This window comes from Leptinotarsa decemlineata, unplaced genomic scaffold (genome assembly GCF_025532065.1).
Source record: "Leptinotarsa decemlineata unplaced genomic scaffold, Ldec_3_MD MMD2_P_RNA_scaffold_8, whole genome shotgun sequence".
Taxonomy (NCBI): domain Eukaryota; kingdom Metazoa; phylum Arthropoda; class Insecta; order Coleoptera; family Chrysomelidae; genus Leptinotarsa; species Leptinotarsa decemlineata.
In genome coordinates this window covers 1,385,941-1,408,675 of record NW_027412535.1, presented here as the reverse complement: position 1 = coordinate 1,408,675, position 22,735 = coordinate 1,385,941, and the positions used below count along the sequence as shown (strand labels likewise).

General features: G+C 35.5%; 2 protein-coding genes across 2 annotated transcripts in view; one reads left to right on the top strand and one right to left on the bottom strand.

Annotated features, from left to right (window-relative positions):
* Positions 1–22,735, bottom strand: part of LOC111511015 (intermembrane lipid transfer protein Vps13) — a 1,108,316-nt gene that overhangs the window by 287,322 nt on the left and 798,259 nt on the right.
* On the top strand, positions 8,954–10,593 carry LOC141480413 (uncharacterized). The gene is made up of 3 exons (XM_074170359.1): positions 8,954–9,474; positions 9,534–9,755; positions 9,814–10,593. Exons 1-3 carry the CDS (start codon positions 9,304–9,306, stop codon positions 10,039–10,041), a joined length of 621 nt encoding a protein of 206 aa, XP_074026460.1. The 5' UTR covers positions 8,954–9,303; the 3' UTR covers positions 10,042–10,593.

Here is a 22,735-nt window from a genome sequence, read left to right as displayed (position 1 = left end):
AGAATAGTCACGTAATCCCTGTATATGCTCTGTAATAGGATAATGAATCATCATTGGAACATTTCGAGTAGTATCCTACGGCTACTTTAATGTGTTTCTGAAACTCAGTCTTATTCTCTATCGGTTCTTGAATACTCTCCAAATTGGCATAAACGGCAAACGGAACTTCACCTTTATTTTTTACCTTTTTCTTTTTATCCTTCCATAGATATATTGGAAGAGTGTTAACTTGCTTCATCATCTTTTTCAGGATTATAAAATTATTGAAATATAATTTTGCTTTTCAAATCTCGGAGTTTGTTCAACAGTCATTGTGAAATTGATTCCTTCAAGTGTTAATGCTTCAGAATATGAAGTTCTAGATATATTCTTAGTGTCTCCACAAAGAAATAATGATGAGGTAACAGCCCACGTAAAGCAGGCCTTATCATACATTTTTTATGTAAGCTTTTTTCAGGGCAATTGGAGGTGGGAGATCTATGAATGAGAAACCAAGCTGGGAAGTAAACTTGTTGATATTCATTCCTAAATTGAAAATAGTTTAATTTTTTTTATCAATGAAATTTTTAGAATTATTATTCATTCTCGTTTTGGAAGCCAATTTCTGTTTGTGATGTCTGTCATCCATCTAAATGAAACACCTTCAAGGTTCATTCAATAACTATATTTTCCAATTTTAAAATACCAAATCACAGAGCCCTGTCCAAGGACGTCACAGATAACTTTTTATACAAGTATTATAGTCCAGGCATATTCCTACTGACATTACACTCCTCCCTTTCTAATTTAGAAGTCTTGTGCTTATAACTATGGTTCAAACCGCTCAGGCGGTTTTTTGAAACGCTGGGGGCGATGGGATAATTCACTGGGAGATATATGAGTCTCCAGATCACTACTAGTTGAATTGATATTATTATAATTCGATATTGGCATCGTTAAATCTCTCTCTTGTGATTTTCTCACCACCGCTCCTGGTGCCTCACTGCTACCTAATTGAGAGCTCGATTTTTCCACCTCTTGAGGCAAAACAATTTGTTCCTTACTGATTTCAACTTCTCCTACATTCACATAGCTATCATGAACAGGGATAATCTGGTTTATGTGACGTTTCCATTCCAAATTGGTATTGGGTATTCTTACTTTAACAATATTTTTTTCTAATCTACGAATTACAATTCACGATGTCCACTCTGGTTCAACCCTTCTATAATCTCTCACTAGCACCTTTTGTCCTATTTCAAGACGATCCCGTATTTTTCCTCGATAATTTCTCTTCTGGCGATTTTGTGATTTGATAATATTATCTTTAATAGTACTCATAGGTTTGGGTTTACGTACCGGTATATTTATGGGTTTAATTAAATCTAATCTAGTTCTGAGAGCTCGGCCCAGCATCAAACGGGCAGGGATTCGCCAGTGATACAATGCTCTGTATTTCTATACAATACAAAAAAATTATAAAGGTATAATTCTGTAATCTGAGATTGTTTCGAAATCACATCAAAAATATTTTAAGAACTTTTCAAAGTCTTGATAATAAATTGTTTAATAGTTTTCACACTATTTTCAGCCGCCCCGTTTGAAGCTGGGTGGTATGGTGGAGACGTCGCATGAACAATGCCATTATTAAGAAAAGAATTCTGAAATTCGTTGGAGATAAACGTTGGTCTGTTATCTGAAACCAATGTCCTCGGGAGACCAAACTGAGCAAATAATCCCCTTAATTTACTTATAGTAGCTGATGCTGTGATTGAAGTCTTTAAAAAAACTTCCAACCACTTCGATAATGCATCCACAATTAGGAAATAAGTTTTAATTGGTCCCAAAAAATCTATATGTAGCAGTTTCCATACTTCGGAAGAAATCGGCCAGGGCGTCAAAACCCTCCTTTGGAGGGTTTTGTCGTTCTCTCCTACACGAAATACAATTTTTACACATTTCTTCATTAAGAGACGGCCACCAAATATATGAACGTGCCAATGCTTTTGTTTTTACAATTCTCATATGGCTTTTATGCATCTCACCTATAATAGTAGATTGCAATATTTCCGGAACTACTACTCGATAACCCCAAATTAAAACATCATCTTCAATACTTAGTTCATTTTTTCGTTTGAAAAACGGCATCAATTCACTTTTATAATTTATTGGCCACCCATTTTTTACATATTCTAGGACTAAGCCTAACTTTTCGTCCCTTTTTAATTCCCTTTTTATAACTACAATATTTATAAGTAATTTACTTTTTTCTACATAATGTAATGTTAAACTCGGCTCCTCTGTTATTTTTTGTTTCTTATCCATTAATGGAAGTCGTGAAAGAAAATCAGCACAATTTAGTTTTGAATTTACATACTGAATATCAAAATCATAGGAATATAAAAATATTGCATAGCGCTATAACCTATTTGCTGTCATGATTGGGAAACCTTTTTTTGGTCCAAAAATTGATACTAACGGTTTGTGGTCACATTTTAGAAAAAATTTACGGCCCCACAGATACGAATGGAACTTTTGTACACCATGAACTATTTATAATGCCTCCTTGTCTATTTGACTGTATCTTTTTTCGGTATCTGATAATACTCTAGAACTAAATGCTATCGGTTTTTCAATACCCGACGGATAACTGTGGGATAGGGTTGCACCTAAACCGTACGATGAAGCATCTTCCATTAAAATTAGATAAACATCTGGGTTATAGTGTCCTAAAACTTGAGAAGTAATTGCTTTTTTAATTTCCGAAAATACCTTTTCACACTGTTCGTTCCATTCAAATGGGTGATCTTTTTATAATAAGTCATAAAGAGGAAATAAAATGTCAGTCAGATTTGGTATAAATCTGTGATAGTACTGTACCCTGCCCAACAACGATTTTATTTGTGAAATATTTGTCGGTCGCGGAATTTTCAAAATAGCTTCAATTTTCTTCGCAGATTTATGTAACCCATTTTTGTCTAGAACATGCCCTAAATACTCAACCGAATTTTTGAAAAAATGACATTTTCCTTTTTTTAATGTCAAGCCACTTTCTTTTAGTCTATCCAAAACTAATTCTAACCTTGCAATATGTTCTTTTTTATTTTTACCGGTCACTAGAATATCATCCAAGAAACAACAAACTCCTGGTATGCCACTTAAAACCTGCTCAATTATATACCGGAAGTATCCAGGTCCCGACGAAATTCCAAAAGGTAGACGTGTATAGACGTATACACCTCTATGTGTGGAAATAGCTGTTAGTTTTTTTGATTCCTCATCTAGCAATATTTGTTGATAGGCAAATTTCAAATCAAGTTTAGAAAATTGCTCACCATTACATAATTTTGCAAAACACATTCTCTATTCTTGGTAATGGATAACGACAAATTTCAATATGAGGATTCAAACTAATTTTATAGTCTCCACAGATTGGAACATTTACTTTATCGTCTTTTAATACTGGAACAATCGGTGTGCCCCATTCAGAATATTGGACTGGTTCTAAAATACCCATTTTAAGCAATTTATCTATTTCTATCTCTACTTTTTCCCTAAGAGCATGAGCTATTGGTCTAGGTTTAAAAAATTCAGGTTCAATACCTTCTTTTAATTTGAGGAATAGTTTTCCTTTATTGAATGTCCCCAATTCGTCCTTGAAAACATCTGCATATTTTGTTTGCCAAGTTTCCACAATTTTTTTATCTGAAATCTCATCTATATAATTCAACTACCTGAATCCTAAATTGAATTTGTGAATGAAATCACGCCCCAGTAACAAGTTGTCGCCCCGTCTAATAACAAAAAAATGCAAAATATGGGAACGGTTATTAAAAATGACTTCAAGTTCAATTTTCCCTAAAGCACAAATTTTGTCCCCAACATATGTTACAAAACTCAAATTGGTCTCTTTTAAAGGTAACTTTTGGAAATGTTTTCTCCACAAATTTTCTGAAATTACTGATTTTGAAGCCCCTGAATCTAATTCAACTTTGAAACTTACTCTATTCAACTCAACATCAACTAATATTGGATTTTCATTTAAAGATTTCAAACAAAATAAAGGTTTATCTCTGACTGTTGTCGAAAACTCGAAGTATGTCGCCTTTTCCGCCCAAAGGATTACGTATCCTATCTTCGGCGGCTTTCCCAGCCTGCTAACGGAGTGGTAGAAGTGACAGTTCTACCACCCATTGGCACTGCTGGAGAGGAGCAAGGGACGGATCTGGTTGTGTGGTACCAGAATATGTCATCGATTACATCTTAAATAAACTGTCAGAGTTTCCTGAAGAGTCGAGCGGTTGGGCATTACAAAAAATCTTGCTGTTAGAAGTAGCTATTAAAAAAATTAAATTGGCAATGGAACCTCATTCATTGAAATACCATCACAAATTTCGAGAAAACGAGCATGTATCAATATTCAAAATAATGATGAAGCATGCTTTTTTGAAGTATAGTTAGTGCTTCATACCTACCCACAGAAGATTATCAATATACAATATCATATCCGCTACACAAACTTGTATTGAATACTGAAGGTTTAGAAATGCCCATGAAAGTGAATCAAATCAATGAATTTGAGAAACTGAAAAATAATTCTGTGAATGTTTATGCGTTGGAATTGAATGTTAAAAAAAATAAGAACATCATGTCAATTTGTTATTGGTTCAGAATCATTATTTTTTCGAAATGGATGATTATGCTGCACAAATTTCAGATAAAGGAGAATTTGAAATTAAGTTTCACTATTGCTGGATCAAAGATATGTCTCGTCTAATAAGAAAGCAAGTCACCAGTCATCATGAAAGATTCATTTATGTGAGCGCTGTCTTAATTATTTTTCAAGTGAAGAAAAATTGATGAATCATTACGTATTGTATGAGAAGAAGAATGATTGTAGAATATCGTTTCCCAAATATGTCTTTGTAGAATTCAAAAATTATGTTTACAAATAAAAAGTACCTTTTGTGATTTATGTTGATATTGAATCCATATTAGAAAAGTGTGATTCTAAATTATCACAAACAACAACAAAATATCAAATACATAAGGCATTTTTTGTTGGCTTTTATATAAAGTGTTGTTATGATGATTCCCTTTCTTATTTCAATAGTTATGAAGGTGAAGATTGTATGGAATGGTTTTCTACTGAAATGAAGAATGTAGCACAGTTTGTGGGAGGTAAAATACTCAATATCAAGCCAATAATTGGAAAACCAAAAACCGTAAATTTTGGAACTTGTCACATTTGTGAAAAAATATTCAAGGTTAATAATGTCGTCGTTGAATACCACGATCATTTCACGGGACAATTCTGAGGCTTCGCGCATCGAGAGTGCAACAGTTCTTTTAAAAAATTATTTGTTGTACCAGTTATTTGTCACAATATGTCAAATTATGATTTCCACTTTATGATTAAAGATTTAGCCAAACGAGGTTCTCTGAGCATGCTTCTATTAAACAAAAATATATTTCCTTCACTCTTAATGATTGTAATAGTAGAATACAATTTAGGTTTATAAACTCTTTCAGATTTATGGGTGCAAGTCTTGATGAACTCGTATCCACTTTAGGTATGAATATTACTGGAGTTTCTTTCCCAAAACCAAATCGTTATTTTTAACACCTCGACACGTGTTTCGATCACCAAGTGATCATCTTCAAGAGGAAGATTAAACTAGAAACTGACCTGAAAAATCAGCAGTCGTCCATCATATTTTGCAACAACATCATTCCATAGACTTCAGTTCATTAAGATTAGTTAGACAAGTTAACAACAACATGCAACTAGATGCCTATAGAGTGTGGAAATAAGTAAACACAATAATATTATGAATAACGATGACGGACCTATACCAAATAGCATACTATATAGCTTGTTAAAATAATATTGTTGGGTTAACTGATTACTACATAAGGACACATTGCAAAAATAAATTTAGATAGGTAATATTGTGAAATTAATTTTTATATAGCTGAAAATTGTTTCATATACAGCTATAACATTTGAACATATATTGTATGTATGTATATATTGGTCAGTCGGTAGCCAAGCGGTTCGGCGTGGGTGCTTTGTTCACTCACTCGAATTGACTGCCGTGTTGGTCGGTGGTTCAAGCCCTAGTCTGAACGATCGATCTTCACTTGCTACCGTCCAACCCGTGTTAGGAATCACACGTTAAAAGGTAAGACCTCGTTAATCCTTAGCTCGCACAAGTTTCGACTTCTGAGGGTTTTCGTTCGTAGGGGTGCGACAGCTGGTTAACGGAAAAACATATTTTAAACAGATTTTAATAGATAAGGCAAAATTGTAAAATTAATTTAGGGTGGTATACCTGTATGGGTGGTACGCCTGTATGGTTTATCTGTATGGCATACCGATATAGCATAAATAGCGTTAGCTTCGCCCTAGTTTCTAGTTTAATCTTCCTCTTGAAGATGATCACTTGTTGATCGAAACACGTATCGCGGAAAGATTGTTCATATTTTAGGTATGAACAATCTTCGAAATTTAAAGTCTGAATTTAAAGATTTAGATGACATTCAAACTGTTGACTAGGAAAGGGGTATGTCCCTATGATTATTTGTAGATATATTTGTAGATTTTGTATATGTAGAAAAATTGAATGATCCTCAACTTCCACCCATTGAAAAATTCTACAATAAATTGAATGATGAAGAACTGTGTAGTGAAGACTACCTTTATGCACAAAATGTATGAAAATAATTCAAAATGGGAAGTCTGAGAGATTATAGTTATTTGTATATGAAAACTGATATTTTGCTACTTGCAGATATGATGGAAAATTTTAGGAAAACTGCTTTGAAAACTTATGGTTTAGATCCTGCATGGTATTACACAATGCTTGGATATACGTGGGATGCTATGTTGAAATACACAAAATGTAAATTACAAATTTTAAAAGATATCGATATGATCATGTTTATAGAAGAAGCGATTAGAAGTGGTATTTCGATTTGTAGTAATCGATTATCAGAGGCCAACAATAAATACATGCCAAACTATGATCCCTCAAAACCTACGAAAACTCTTTTGTACCTTGATGTTAACAACTAATATGGTTGGGCAATGTCTCAGCCATTACTTTTCGGATGTTTCAAATGGACCGATACAAATATTGATCTTACAATGATTTCAGATGATTCACAGGTGGGATACATTATACAAGTTGATTTACCCTACCCTCGAAACAAAAATATATCACAACAAACTATTCGTTCCTATGTTTATAACGTATTTAGTATAGACCAATCGAAAATTGCTCTTAGTCATCATGATGACAAACGTAGAATAATATCCAATTCATTTAATACACTTCCATGGGGACATTATAGCAAATAGATTTTTGTTTCAGGAATCAATATGCAATTGAGAGAACTTTGTATCAAAAGTATCTGTAAAAATATATAAGATACAATACTTTTCATTGACAGGCAATCATCTCTTCAGACCTCGAATCCATCATTACCTTTGAGCCTAACTTTGGAAATTGTAAAAAAATTCAATTATAAATGGATGAGAATTTCAAAATGATCAAATACCAATGATTTTCACATCTCAAACAATTTGTTATAAAGAAGTACAGTTACCACATCAAGTGAACAAAGTGCAGTTATCAGTCAAAGTAATTGGGGATTGAAATATCCAGAACCTGAATATTGTATATGGGTTAATAAACATAGAATTAAAAGTCCCCATTTATTCTCATGTAGATCTTGCATATTTTGAAGAAGAATAATATTATTTATTCTAAATTTACATGTGATCAAAGACCATTTTCATTTATCAAAATAGTTCTATGTGGTGTCAAAATTGATTCAAGGAATTTTTGTTCAGACTCGAGCCACGTTATAGATGTAACATGGATTTACATGATACGAACAATAAATTCAATCGTTTCATTGATTATTGTAACGAAGATAGTGATGATTAATGTATCACAGTGATTTATGAAAAATGTACTCTCATTAGTGATGTATATGACATATTGAAAAATTGAGATAAAAACAGAAAATACAAACATATATAGTTTTTTATTTCATTCACTTTTGAATTACAAGTGATCGAGAGCTGATTTACATAAATGTCATCTTAATCGTGAAGTTGGTGGACCATCTGCGTAAGGGCGCCAATCACGTCGGTTGTAATGAATGAAACAGGGTAGTTGCACTTGTAAATGGAAGTTGTTTCGATACTCTCTTGGCAATTTATGCCAAGCATATAAGAATTCGATTGGTTGTACTCTTTCAATCAAATAGTGTATGGGAAACTTTTCCAGTTCTTCTTCACTGAAGTAATGTAAATTTCGATTGAGATGAAAATGATCCTTCAATGGATAAATACAGTAACATGCTTCTTGATTAATTTTTTTCTTGGTTTAAAAACTTAATTATTTGCTGGTACAAGAGAAATAACATCATACACAGTTGTATACTGATTTCATCGATACATTTTCATGTTTTTATATATTATAAAAAATGTGTTGTGGTATGGAATGGTGGGAGAAGATGAAGAAGAAGAAGTAGAATAATTATTCTATTTCCAAAAATAAGTCAAAACTTGTAATAAAAAACATTTTTTGTTTCATTACATATTTACTTATAATCATCATTTATTTTGAAATTTGTTTACAAAAAGAATACATTGATAGGGCACATACAAATTTATCTTCATTATTACTATGATAAAAACACATGGGGTCTTTTTTTCCAGTGCAGGATGTTCATCCAATTCATAAACCGTATAATTACAATATTTCTTGATAAAGTTGAATTTTTTTCTACCTTTTACATACACAACGTCTGCACTTTGCGTTAGATATCGTATAATATTTTCAAATTGACGTAGAGGGGTGAATCCTACATTCCAATCTATATAGTGGTGGTTTTTCAATAAACAAGTTGTCTGTCTTTTTAGATCGTATGGTAGATTATTGAAGGGAAATGGTGGTTTATAGTTATTTATGTATCAAGGGAATTAGGAGGGCCTTAATTACCGATGGCAAAGTTTGCGTCCCGAGGGCCTCTGGCCCGAGGGACAGCAATTGCCTGAGGTTATTAAGGCTCATTAATTCCCGTGGTACATAGATAATTTTATTTCTGACCGATTTCAATAAAATTTTGTTCATTTTTGAAACGGAAAAATGTACCAATTCATTACCTTCCCGGTATATTTGAATCAGGTAGCGTTGATTATAGTAGAGTTTTCTTGTTGCTAGGTTGTTGCTATGTTACTTGTTTATAAACAGAACTTTGTTATCAAGCTGTGTTTGCGGTGAAAACGTGTTTTCTACCCCAAATATAATGGAGGATATTTTGAAAAAAGCTGAACAAGCAAGAGAATCATTAATTCCATCGAAAAGTGAAGCCGTATACCAAAAAGAATACAAGATATATCTGGACTGGCTGACACGGAAAAATGTTATGCCAAAAGATGTCACTGAAACTGTATTTCTGGCATATTTTCAAGAACTGGTAAGGAATTTTCTATGTTTTTCGGTAGATTTGATAGTAATTGTGTTTATTCGTTTCAGTCAGAAACGTATAGTCCGAATTCTTTATGGACTAAATGGTCAATGCTAAAATCGATGGTGACTATACATGAGAAACGAGATATCACCAAGTTCAATGAACTACAGGCTTTTTTGAAACGGAAGAGTAAGAGTTATAAGCCGAAAAAGTCTGCTGTTTTATCTCCTAAAGATGTTATCAGATTCCTAAAGGACGCTCCTAATGATATTCATTTATTGCATAAGGTAATTTTTTTCTTATTTTCTTTTTTGTGTGTATTTATTTCCTTTTTTTTTGTTATAGGTTGTTTTGATTATGGGTTATTTTGGAGGATGCAGAAGTCAGGAACTTTTGAATATGAAGATATCGGATATAGAGGACCGGGATTCCGTTATGGTAGTGAACGTACCGGAAAGTAAAACTGGTGTATCGAAGAAATTTACAGTTGTGGATGAAAAAGAGTTCTCCGCTTTGCCTTTATTGAGACTTTATATGTCTTTGCGTCCTAAAGGTATTGAACGATTTTTTTGAGCTTCCGACAAAATAAATGTACATCTCAGCCAATTGGAAAAAACATGTTTGGGAAAATCCCCAGCAAAATCGCAATGTATTTAGGATTGCCAAACTCATCTTCCTATACGGGACATTGCCTTCGTCGCACTTCTGCTACTGCTCTAGCCAATGCAGGAGCAACTATGACTAACTTAAAAAGACACGGAGGTTGGAAAAGTTCCACGGTGGCGGAGGGGTATTTGGAGGATAGCATCGAATTGAGAAATAAAACGGCGCGTATGTTGTCTACTTTGTCATCAGAAGAGGCAGGTAACTCGACTGTAGTGAACAGAAGCTCCAGCCATACAAAAGAAGAAATTGTTTCCAGTAGCGGATGTAATTTTCAGGGAACATTTCAAAATTGTACATTTATTATTTGTAATGACGTGAATAAATAAAATATGGTTCAGTTTTCATTTCTATTTATTTTTACTTGTGAAAGGTAGAGGGAATTATAAAATCTATAATGTCCCAAGGGAGTTATGACCCTCTTTATTGATAGCGTAACTATGACGATATAAGCTTATAATATCCCGGTCAGAAATAAAATACGTAATGACTGATACGGCGATTGTCATCGTAATAGGCTAATTCTTTCACTACGAATTTATTATTTTCAATTTTAAAACCTTGAAAATCTATAACTAATTGCATATTTGGAGATTTTCCAATTGTCGTTCAACTAATTTTCTCTTCTCTAAGTATTCAATTTCAGCCTTGAGTTGTGTCAACTGGCGTAGAAATTGAATGAATTTACTCATATCTTTCAAAATCTGATCTTTTCGAGCATCTTGAGAAGCAATAATTATGTGTCGAGGACGTTCTAATTGAGTTGAAGTTTTTACAAACCAAGTGTAACGAGTTGAATAATTCAGAGTGGGATATTCTATCAACTCCCAATTTCGAAATTCAATTGGTAATTCTGTACTATTACGAAGTATTTTATTTAAGCGCAATTGTTCGTTAATACTTGGTGTTATATGGGGTACGTTCTAATAGTTTGGTGATTTGAATTTTTGGTTTTTCTGTATTATCTGTTGTCATCAATGTCATCCTTTTCTCGAATAAGAACTAATTCTTGTCTCATATTCATCATAATTCTTATATAACTTTCCAAGAAATCCCGACCACAATTTTAATGGTATGCATACATTAAAATTTCCTTTGTCATTAGTTTATTTGCCATTAGTTTATTTTCATTTTCGTTCAATAATAAGTAATTTTCAGCGTGGAAACTAAGCCAACGTTCTGAACAGAATCTATTATGACACCATTCAATTCGTATCTGAGTTCTCTGAATAAATAAGCTATACCATTATTGATGAATTGAAATTTGGTTGGCACTTTGTTTTGATCCGTTATTATTTTACCTTCGATAAAGATTAAGCTATTACATGGAAGTGTGTATGCTTCTAAATCTTGTAAGGAAATTCTAACTTCATCATTATAGTTGAGGGCTCCAAAATTATATGATTGATATGTGTAAAATTGATAATCTTCAATGGTGGTATCGCTGAAAGGTTCACCTATTACATTCAATAAATCCATTATACTAGAACGTAAAAGCCGAGAGAATTTAAAAATTGACGATTTTCGCCATCTGGCATATTTGTACTACGCTGTTGTCTTTTATAGTTTTTGTATAGATGAAATCGTTGGAATTGTAATACCATATCTATTCAATTTTCCTGAGATGTAAACGAAGAGTAATTGTTTCACCACGAAAATTCACTAAATTACCATCTTGATCCAGCACCCTAACGGTTATGGTGTTTATGGTTTTGGTGCTCACGATAATGAAGAATTGTTAGAGGTTGCTCTGCTATTTTATAACCATTTGGAACTTGAGGGAAATATTGATGAATCAGATGAACAGGTTCTCCATGTAAAGATGATCCTATTGCAATATTACAATCTATACAAATTGTACTAACAGCTTAAATATTGACTTCATTTTGTGGGGTATATTGTTTGAAGGGTTCGAATTTAGTTTTTTCAAATTCCAATAGATTTTCAATTGAACGATCAATAATGAAATTGATCCAATCAGTGCATTTAATTAAAACTGTAAATTTTTTCAGGTCTGCAACTATTCTAAATATCTCATTCTTTATAATTTTTATAATCCCTTCAATTTCATAAGATCCTATGGGAATTTCAAATTTGAATTCATCATTCACACCCCATACCAATAAATTGTTTGTTTCATTAACATTTGGTATATTATTGAATGTATCAAAATCAACCAGTCCAATTCAATATTCAACATTTTCGTTCAGATATAATGGTGGGTTGAAAGTATCACTTAAAATTGATGAATCTCCACTAAGTGTAAACGTATATGAGATGACTGAGGTTTCAAAAACAAATGAAGTAATTTCATTAGTTATATTGATTATATAAAAATTTAAGACAATACTGTCCACACTGATGGGAATTTAATTTTTGTATTGAATCATAATTGTATTCCATAATAACGTCACCATTGCTTCTAAAATATTCTACGAATTCAATTGCTGGTGGTAAATTACCATATCTATCAAAATAGATGATATTATTATTACGTTTCGAACATGCTGTCCAATGGGTACCGGGTCCCCTTTGTACATCAAGATTACCTACACCAGATTCATTTGATGCAATTCTCGTTGGTAATGAATCGCGCATAAATACATCTCTGGAATTAGAAATTTTCAATATTTTTGTATACGTGATGAGATACCAACAATCGACGTTTCGATTGTTGGTATCTACAATCGTCTTCGGGTGATGACGTCGTGAACTAACGTGACTTGGAATCTCTACACTTTTTATTTTTTATTATTTTCTTTTTGCATTCCTTTAATTTTTATTTATTCAATTATTATATTTTTACTTGTAGGTTATTTCACTATCATTTCATTTCAGGTTTATTGTTGCTTAATATAATTGTTATTTTCAACTATTCTTTTTTAATTATTCTTTTTTACTTGTTTCAGGGATTTCAAATCATTTTATATAGTAGGCAATGGAAGTCCGAACTAGTGAAATTCATCACGAAACATTGTCAATCACCTTCAAATCCACCAGGGTCGTTTATGAATCTAGTTATTACTTTGATAGGTCTTATTTGCATACACTTTATACAAAAGCCAAGGAGCAAAATGGGTTTGCTAACGAAACAGTGGTACGGTAAGTATTGTAACTTGATAGCTCTACAAATGCAACAAATTTTCTTCTGTACTACTACTACTGAGTACATACTCATTCAGTAATCGATAACAATTTCATTGTATATGTTCTAAACTTTCCCACTTTTTTCTCATTCGACTTGAAAACGATTCTGAAGACAAAGTGTTATCGGTCTCACAATAATATTCTAGAGGTTGAAATTTCATTTTATTTGATAATGCCTTCAAATAGATTTAATCAACATTTTTCAAAACTTCAAAGAGAAGTAGAAGAAGAATCATTATTGAAATCACCTCTTAAACAACAATTGAATTTTCCATTTTATGTTTGTGATTCTTTTGATTACCACGTTGAAGTTTCAATTCGCTTGAAAGATGAAAAAAATATCAGTTTAAATAAAAATTATTATATATTAAATAATGGGGGTTTAGTCTTTAAATTTCTCATGTCTGCCAAAGTTGAAAGCATAACACATTCTGGAGCAAATAGAGATGATTTTTTTTTAATTTCCCAAGTCTACTGAAATGAAAAGTAAAGCACAAGATGAAGATAACAAAGATGTAGACGTTTTGATAAATAATGATACGACATACAAATTTCATCAACTCGCCAATAAATATATCGTCAAGGGAGATGAAATTATATTTAAACTACAATTTCTATTCAGATATTATTACAATGTCCGATAGTAAGAGATGCGTAGTAAGTGGCAGATTGTATCGGAACTCAATAAGCCAGTAAGAAAAAATTTCAAAAGACATGTAGTTCTATTAAACTCTTTCTTCATATTTTCCATATCGAAACATATTGCAATATATTGAGCTTCTTTCGGTACATTCACAATAGCTACCAAAATAATATAATTAGATTTCAATAAAGTCATTTTTCTTCAATAAAAACTATTTGTATTCCCTACTGAATGTTTTGTTTGATACTAATTTCATCATCAACATTATTTTTTTTTTACCGTAGTGTGCGCTGGTCAGTCCCTATCCCCCGAAGCCCCGATACATTCGGGAGGGCGCGCCAGCATTATCAACTAATGACCACTCCCCACACCGTGGGGTGAGTGATCATTGGGTCCAAGAATCATGTGCCCTGAGCAAGAGCCAAGAATGACAGCTTTCTGCATCTGTGCGCCTAAGATTTCTGCCTTAGTGCGGCAAGCCGGTATGATTTTAAGATTCGAGAGTAGAGAGGGTAACATTCCACCAATAATCAAAACAACCATCTTGACAGAGTGATCTGGATAGTCTGCGGAGTTCGAAGAGAAAATCTCGATATCTTATCCGTTTTTCCTCCTCTTTTCTGACGATATTCGTCTCGCCAGGAGCTGAAAACTCCACGACAAATATCGTCTTGGTCTGGTTGTCGAGAAGGACTACACCAGGCTTATTAGCTTGTATGAGCCTGAGGGTGGGGAACGAATAGTTCCAATAAATTCGGCACTTCTCGTTCCCCACAACGCATTCAATATCCTCCGGAGCGTAGGGCAACACCGGTGTCTCGTCAATACCGTAAGAGTGCCGTAGATGGTAATACAGAACTCTTAGGGACACGTTAAGTGCATTAGGGTTTCGGACACCTCGCGGCACGCCCGGCACCTTGTGTCAGAAACCTATATACCCATCACGCAACTGCGGTAGACTAAGATGTTGAAAACACCATCCTGGCAAGTCATGATGAACCCCTCAGTTCCCGACGTCGGCCCACTCGACCTGAGAAAAGCGAACGTCAGGCGCTTTGATAGGCCAAGGTCTCCAATGTTATTGAAGAAGACCCCATGCATTGGCTTATCCTTGTGTTTCCGCAGAAATAAGGTGATCTCTGTGGCTTTAATCTGAGCTTTTTGCTAAAAGGGTTCCAACTCGAGTTCATCAGCTGCTCGGGCAGCTGCCCTAAAGAGAAATGCTCTAATTCCTGATCTCTCATGGTCACGGACCTTGCAGAGAAGGGGATCCGAACTCTTGACGACTTTGCAGGCTGTATCCAGTACCATTCTGACATGTAGACACTCCAAACTCAAAAATTCACGCCTCCCTGTTGTCCGGAGAAGTACAACCGTGGAACGGATGATTTGGGGTGCAAACTCCTATAGAGATGCATTATTTTTCGGGTCTTTATGTCGAGTCAATACAACTCCTCCCGAGTCCACTTCACTATTCCAAACGAGTAGAGTGAGATTGGAACGACAGGCATATTTGTTGCAGCAAGTTTGTTCTTCCCCGACAGTTCCGATGACCAGATCTGTCGAAGTTTTTGCTGATACTTGCCGCGGAGAGGGTTTTTTTGTGAGTGGCGTTGTTCCACCCCGAGGTAAGTATACATCTCTCCTGCATCCAGATGGTGTAGGATGCTTCCATCTACGAGCTGCACATCCTCTCCGTAGTCCCGGCATCGTCCTTTTTTGTGATGGACCATTGCACATTTGTCTATCCCGAATTTCATACCGATAGCATGCGTGTACTCTTCCACCATTCTCATGGACTGATGGAGATCATTCTCTCCAGAGGCATAAAGTTTAGATCATCCATATAAAACAAATGGGTGACCTTGTGCCTCCGGTTTCCGGAGGTGCCACAGTTATACCCTCGAGTATTTCTGAGCGCAACGGATAATGGCAATAGTGAGATGCAGAAGAGAAGGGGACTGAGAAAATCACCCTGAAATACACCCCTTCTGAAAGTGACCCTCCCTGTTTGGATTCTTGCTTGATCAGATGTTATGGTGAAGCGAGTTCACCAAAGTGATATCAGTTGTTCAATGCATCTCACTATTTTGTAGGGTACCGCAAGGTATCTGAGCAAATGCAAGATGAGCTCATGCGAAATTGTATCACCATCATTATTATTATTATTATTATTATCTTTGAGGAATATTCGGAAGGATGTCAGACAAACCAAAACCTTTTTCTCCCCGGTCAGTAGTGTTTGCAACATCAACTTCTTCAATAATTGGGATACAATAACGTTCACATATGAGTTGAGCTATTTTAACTTGAAGGAAATTAAAATAGCCCAACTTTTTCATTTGATGAATTGTATAAAAGAATTTTAATTGTCCCCCTATAATCTTGATCTATCACATCAGCTAAAATGTTTATTCGAAAATTTTTTGCTAGTGAAGATCTTGGTGCAATTCTCCCGTATACGTTTTTAGGGAGCTGAATTTCCAAAAAACTATCTACGAGTAAATTCTCTATAGGCGGAATTGAAAAATCTCTTGGGAGTTCTTAGGTCACAACCAGCAGATTTAAAGGTTGATCTGGTAGGAATATAGACAGATTGATTTGTTTTCACCACTTTCATGACCTTGAAATATTAATATATTATATTGAAAAATAAAGACAATTGAAAATATTACAGTAGGGTGCTAATGCCGACTGAACGCCTCCCCCCACCCCTTTTGACCTTGAGACGTCACACGACCTTGAATGACGTCACCTAACCTTGAACGTCGTACACGTAGTATGAGCTTGAATGCGGTGTTTGACCTTGAGTGTGGGGTTTGACCTTGACGTTCGACACTTCGACTACCTTGAGCTTGCTCCATGGCATTGAATGTTGACCTTGAATGAAATCGTGACGTGTACAGAATATAACCTTGAACAGTGGGCGTTCGGCGTTGTCCACTCCCTTGTTGGTAATTCCTATATAAGTTCAGAATATCGTATGACGTCACCTAACCTTGAACGTCGTACACATAGTATGAGATTGAATGCGGTGTTTGACCTTGAGTGTGGGGTTTGACCTTGACGTTCGACACTTCGACTACCTTGAGCTTGCTCCATGGCATTGAATGTTGACCTTGAATGAAATCGTGACGTGTACAGAATATACAGTGGGATTAGGCGTTGCGGTGTTTGACCTTGAGTGTGGGGTTTGACATTGACGTTCGTCACTTCGACTACCTTGAGCTTGCTCTGTGGCATTGAATGTTGACCTTGTAGCTCTCATTTGGGTTATGGTGGGGGGGGAGGAGTTGGGCTTTTATAAGGAGTGTGGTGTGAACGTTTCACTCATTTCAAATTCTCCTTATCGTACGGTATATATTTCTATATACAAGATGTATTCGTGCGTTGATTGTAAAAAAAGTTTCACTCGTAGTGACAACCTACGTCGTCATCAGCGGGATTCCTGCACACCCGCAAATGGTGATGGACCTCCAACATCGAAGAGGCAACGGTTGACACCCCCAGCACTTCCAACACTGCAAACATGCGTTTGCTGCAATTTGACTATTGCAAGCGATCAGATGAATGTACATCGGAGGACGTTGCAGCACAGAACAAATGCATGTGTTCAATATGGGGAAGGTGTGAAAATTGTCAATACAGCTTTCAAGTGTCGAATTGTGAGCTACCGAGTGGACAGTGAAAACCACCACATGGATTACCCAACATTCTTCAATGAAATTAAGCAGAAAGTAGTGAAACTACTCGAAGAAGTGTTGGATATCCATAAATGCATGAAAGTGAACATGGAAGTGTTTGGGCGGTACAGTCTGCAAACTAAGGATCTTTCAGACATCAAATCATTTAATAGTCCCAATGAAGTAATTGATCAATCGAATGATTTGGATGTGGTTTATAGCAGTTTTGCAGATAGTTTAACTGTTAAAGCAGCGGAATTTCAAGATCGGGATTCAGGTATGTGATCTAGTCAAAATGTTGATGATGATGGACTTATAGAGAAAACCCATATTTTCAGGTTGGACCATTGAGAAAATTTTGTACTTGGAGGTGAATATCAACAAGTATAGCCCCTTCGGAGGGTCTTCATACATCAAATTGCCAAGGTTCATCGAATTGAAGAAAAGTGTGGTGAATGTTCTTAATCAAGATCAGTGCTGCTTTGCGTGGGCTGTGACTTCAGCTTTAAACCCTGCCAGTCAGAAACTTAATGAAATTTCATCATATCCCCACTTCTCAACCGTCTTGAATGTAGCAGGTATGGAATTTCCAGTTAAGTTGAAAGATATTCCTAAGTTTGAGGTTATGAACGATTGCTCTATCAATGTTTATGGGTTGGAAAATGTTTTTAAAAATGGTAGAATTGAATATGAAGTTGTGGGTCCGTTACACTATTCTAAACGTAGATTAAATAGTCATGTTAATCTGTTGATTATTACAGATGATTCTGGTAATAGTCATTATTGTTGGATTAAGGATTTATCGAGACTAGTATCATCACAAATATCTGCCCGTGGTCATAAAAAGTATTTTTGTGATGGTTGTTTATTGTACTTTGATAATGAACGAACTTTATTGCGACATCAGTTGAATGATTGTAATCACATATCGACAACGACACCATCCACAAATTTCAGGGTTGATAAATTTGGTAAAAGGGTACCTGAGAATATTTTGAAATTTGAAAATATCGAGAAACAGTTGAGGGTTCCATTCGTTGTATATGCTGATTTCGAATCTATTCTGAAACCAGTGCATACTAATGAGCCAAATCCTGCTAACTCTTATACAAATCGAACATATCTTCATGAACCATATGCTTTTTCTTACCTCATAAAGTGCTCTTTTGATGATTCTATATCTAAATTTGTACTATATAGAGGTGCTGATGCAGCTAAAGTGTTTGTGTCAAACTTGGAGGCTGATGTCACCAATATTTATCACAAATATTTGAAGAAAGTCATTCCAATGAGTCCATTGACTGATGAGGAAGAGCATGATTTCAATATTGCCGCCACATGTGGTATATGTGGAGAACCATTTGGTGATGGTGATATTAAGGTGCGTGACCACTGCCATCTAACGGGGAAAAAAAGAAATGGAGCTGCACATAGTATTTGTAACCTCAATTTCAAATTGCCCAACTTTATACCCATAATTTTTCATAATCTCAGTGGGTAAGACTGTCATTTGTTCATAAAAGAGTTATGCACAAACAAAACAAAAGTTGATGTCATTGCTCAAACTAAAGAAAAGTATGTTTCCTTCACGAAACATATAATTATGGAGAGAATAGTAGATCACAATGGAGTGACGAAAAATAAGTTTTTGAAATTAAGGTTCATCGATAGTTTTAAATTTATGGCTGCTTCCCTTCAAGAGTTAGGTGACAATTTAGATGAAAAACATTTTGTGGAAACAAGAAAATATTTTCCGGAACAGAATAAATTCAAACTTATGAGGCAGAAAGGTGTTTTTCCGTACAGTTTTATCGATTCTTTAGATAAATTAAATTATTCTAGTATACCATCAAAGGTGGACTTTTATGATAAATTAAATGAAAAACATGTTTCTGATGAGGATTATGATAGAGTAAAGCAGGTATGGAACACATTCAATTGTCAAGATTTGGGTGAATATTCTGACATATACCTAAAATCTGATGTTCTACTGTTGTGCGATATTTTTGAAAATTTTAGAAATATGAGTTTAGATACATATAAATTGGATCCTGCTCACTATTTCACTTCTCCAGGTCTTTCTTGGGATGCTATGTTGAAGTATACGGGTGTCAACTTGGAATTATTAACTGATATCGATATGGTGCATTTTCTCCAAAACGGTATACGTGGTGGTGTAAGCCAGTGTTCGGAGAGAAAGCATATTGCAAACAATCAGTTTCTTCCAAATTATAATCCCGAAGAACCTTCATCTTTCATAATGTATTTGGATGCAACAAATCTGTATGGTCATAGCATGTCTCAATCATTACCTTTTGGTGGGTTCACTTGGTTGACCGCCAGTGAAATATGTCAGTTGGATATCAATAGTATTCCAGATGATAGCCCCCAAGGATACATACTTGAAGTAGATGTGCATTATCCTGTCGAGTTACACGATCTACATTCGGATTTACCATTTTTGGTTGAAAGTATTATACCACCTGGTTCAAAGTCCAAAATACCCAAACTTATTCCTAATTTGAATGATAAAAAGAAATATATCGTTCATTATAGGAATTTGAAACAAGCGGTCCGTAATGGTTTGATGGTGATGAAAACTCATAGAATTCTCAGATTCAATCAGTCACCGTGGCTGAAAAAATATATCGATTTAAATACAAATTTGAGAAATAAGGCTACCAATAAGTTTGAGAAGGGTTACTTCAAATTGAATATAAATTCCATATTTGGCAAAACGATGGAAAATGTAAACAATAGAAGAGACATTCGAATTGTCACACATTGGGAATCCATAAGAAGAGGTATGGGTGCCAATGCTTTGATAGCTCGTCCCAATTTCAAAACATTATCCATATTTTCGGAAGACTTTGTCGTCATACATATGGATAAAGTTAAGGTTTGTTATAATAAACCATTGTATTTGGGGTTCAGTATATTGGATATGTCGAAAACAGTCATTTATGATTTTTTCTATGATGTCATCAAAAAACATTACGGACCACAAGCTTCTCTTCTCTATACCGATACGGATTCTTTGATACTGAAAATAATGACGGATAATTTTTATAATTTTATGATTGCAAATGTTGACAAATTTGACACTTCTAACTATAGGTTGGGTAATAAATTCAATGTGCCAGTTAGCAAATCGGTGATTGGAAATATGAAGGATGAACTTCCGAGTGATCCCATCATCAGTTTCCATGGCACCGGTGCGAAAGCATATCATGTACAAAGTGTGTCTGATGAAATAAAGAAAGCAAAAGGTATTAAAAAATCCGTTATAAAAAATCAAATTTCAATTGAAGATTACATTAGGATTGTTGAAACAGGCGGTATAATATTTAGAAAGATGAATGTATTCAGGAGTGATTTACATGATATTTACACGTTGATGTGCAATAAAGTCGCGCTATCACATAATGATGATAAGCGATTCATCATTCCTAATACCACCAAGACATTACCTTGGGGCCACAACGATATTGAATTCTATCAGACAAGTTCCGAACAAAATTTAAGAATTCTTTTGAATGTACTGAAAGATGAAAACAGTATAAGTGACAAGAAATTAAATTTACTCATTGCCTTATTGGAAGAGCAATCGAGTAATTGAATTTTTTCACTCATTACCTGGTTTGTTCAACAAATTGTAAAATTCATACTTGTCGAATATTTCAAACGAATTATCCTACCCCACTTCCACCCCCACTCCCATTCCCACCCGAAGTGGTAGGGAGCATACGGCTATAAAACATGAGGAGGAGGCTACAGTTCATCATTCGATTGCAGTCTTCCTTCGAAAGAAGCAGCCAACCTGAGATACCTGCCAGCCAACTTAGTTGAAAATTCCAAGCAGCTTGATGTAAGTACACACTTCCATACTATTTATATTATATTGTCTAATATTTTCATTTTCTCTTTCTAGAATCATGTCTTTTCTGAGGAATGCTCTGATGACCCCGATTACCACTCTCAGTGAGAGACAGTTGGAGGATGTAGAGCGGAGGAGGGTGGTTGTCCTACAGGACATCATGGTACAACCACCAGCTGCAACACCAGCTGCAGCTCCCATTCCACCACCGGGGATGACTTCCACCCAGGAAGTGGCGGCTCCCATTCCACCACCGGGGATGACTTCCACCCAGGAAGTGGCGGCTCCTGACTTGAAGTTCTTTTTCGAGGACTTCAAACCAACCCCCGAGGAGGAGGAGATTGACCCCCCACCAACTTTGTCGACATTCAGTGGACCAACTTCTTCGTCAGCACCCCAAATTGAAGATTTACTGAATGTCTACAACCCGGACCTGGACGAGTCTCTGGCGGATTTATCGCATCTTCAAAGCTTCTTATCGCCCATCGAACCATTATCCCCCATCGATTCAGGGGATGAGTTCGAGAAACCGGTGAAGAGGGCCAAGAAGATGAAGAAGTCCGCACCTGTGAAGAAGTCCGCACCTGTGAAGAAGTCCGCACCTGTGAAGGCATCCAAAGCCAAAGGTGGGAGGGGTGATAAGTTGAGTGCTTTTCGCAAAAAGTGTGAAAAGAACTCACCTTACGGTGGTTGGCCTACAGCACCCCTTCCAGTGATGGAGGTGCAGAACTTGGTGGAAGTCGTCGCCCAGGTCCATCGGGATGCGTCACCCCCTCCAGCCACCCCCCAGGTCCATCGGAATGCGTCACCCCCTCCAGTCACCCCCCAGGTACGTGTTGAGCATTCCGAACAAGAGGTTGGCCCGGAAAATGTCCTTTCACAGACTGTGGTAGAGGGTAATAAACTCAAAGAGTCTATTACCTATGCACAGTCTGTGAAAAAGAGATATTTGAGGGAAAAGAAGGTTGTGGATGGTTCTGATTCCAGAAAAAGGGCCTTGATGGCGGATATTTCCACCATCGAGGCCCAGAAACTGGAATTAGAGAAGCGACTCTCTTTGCTTAGGGCGAAACTTCAAGAAGAAGATTCGCAACAAGGAAAGAGTTTGGCTTACATCCAAAAATATGGACCTCTTGTTCAGGAATGGGATGCCATGTGCCAGGGGTTCCTTAATACCTAACCCCTTTTGTAAATATATTTTTGTTTAGTTTAAGTTAGATGTATGTTTAGAATAAAAAAATTGTAATTTTAGGA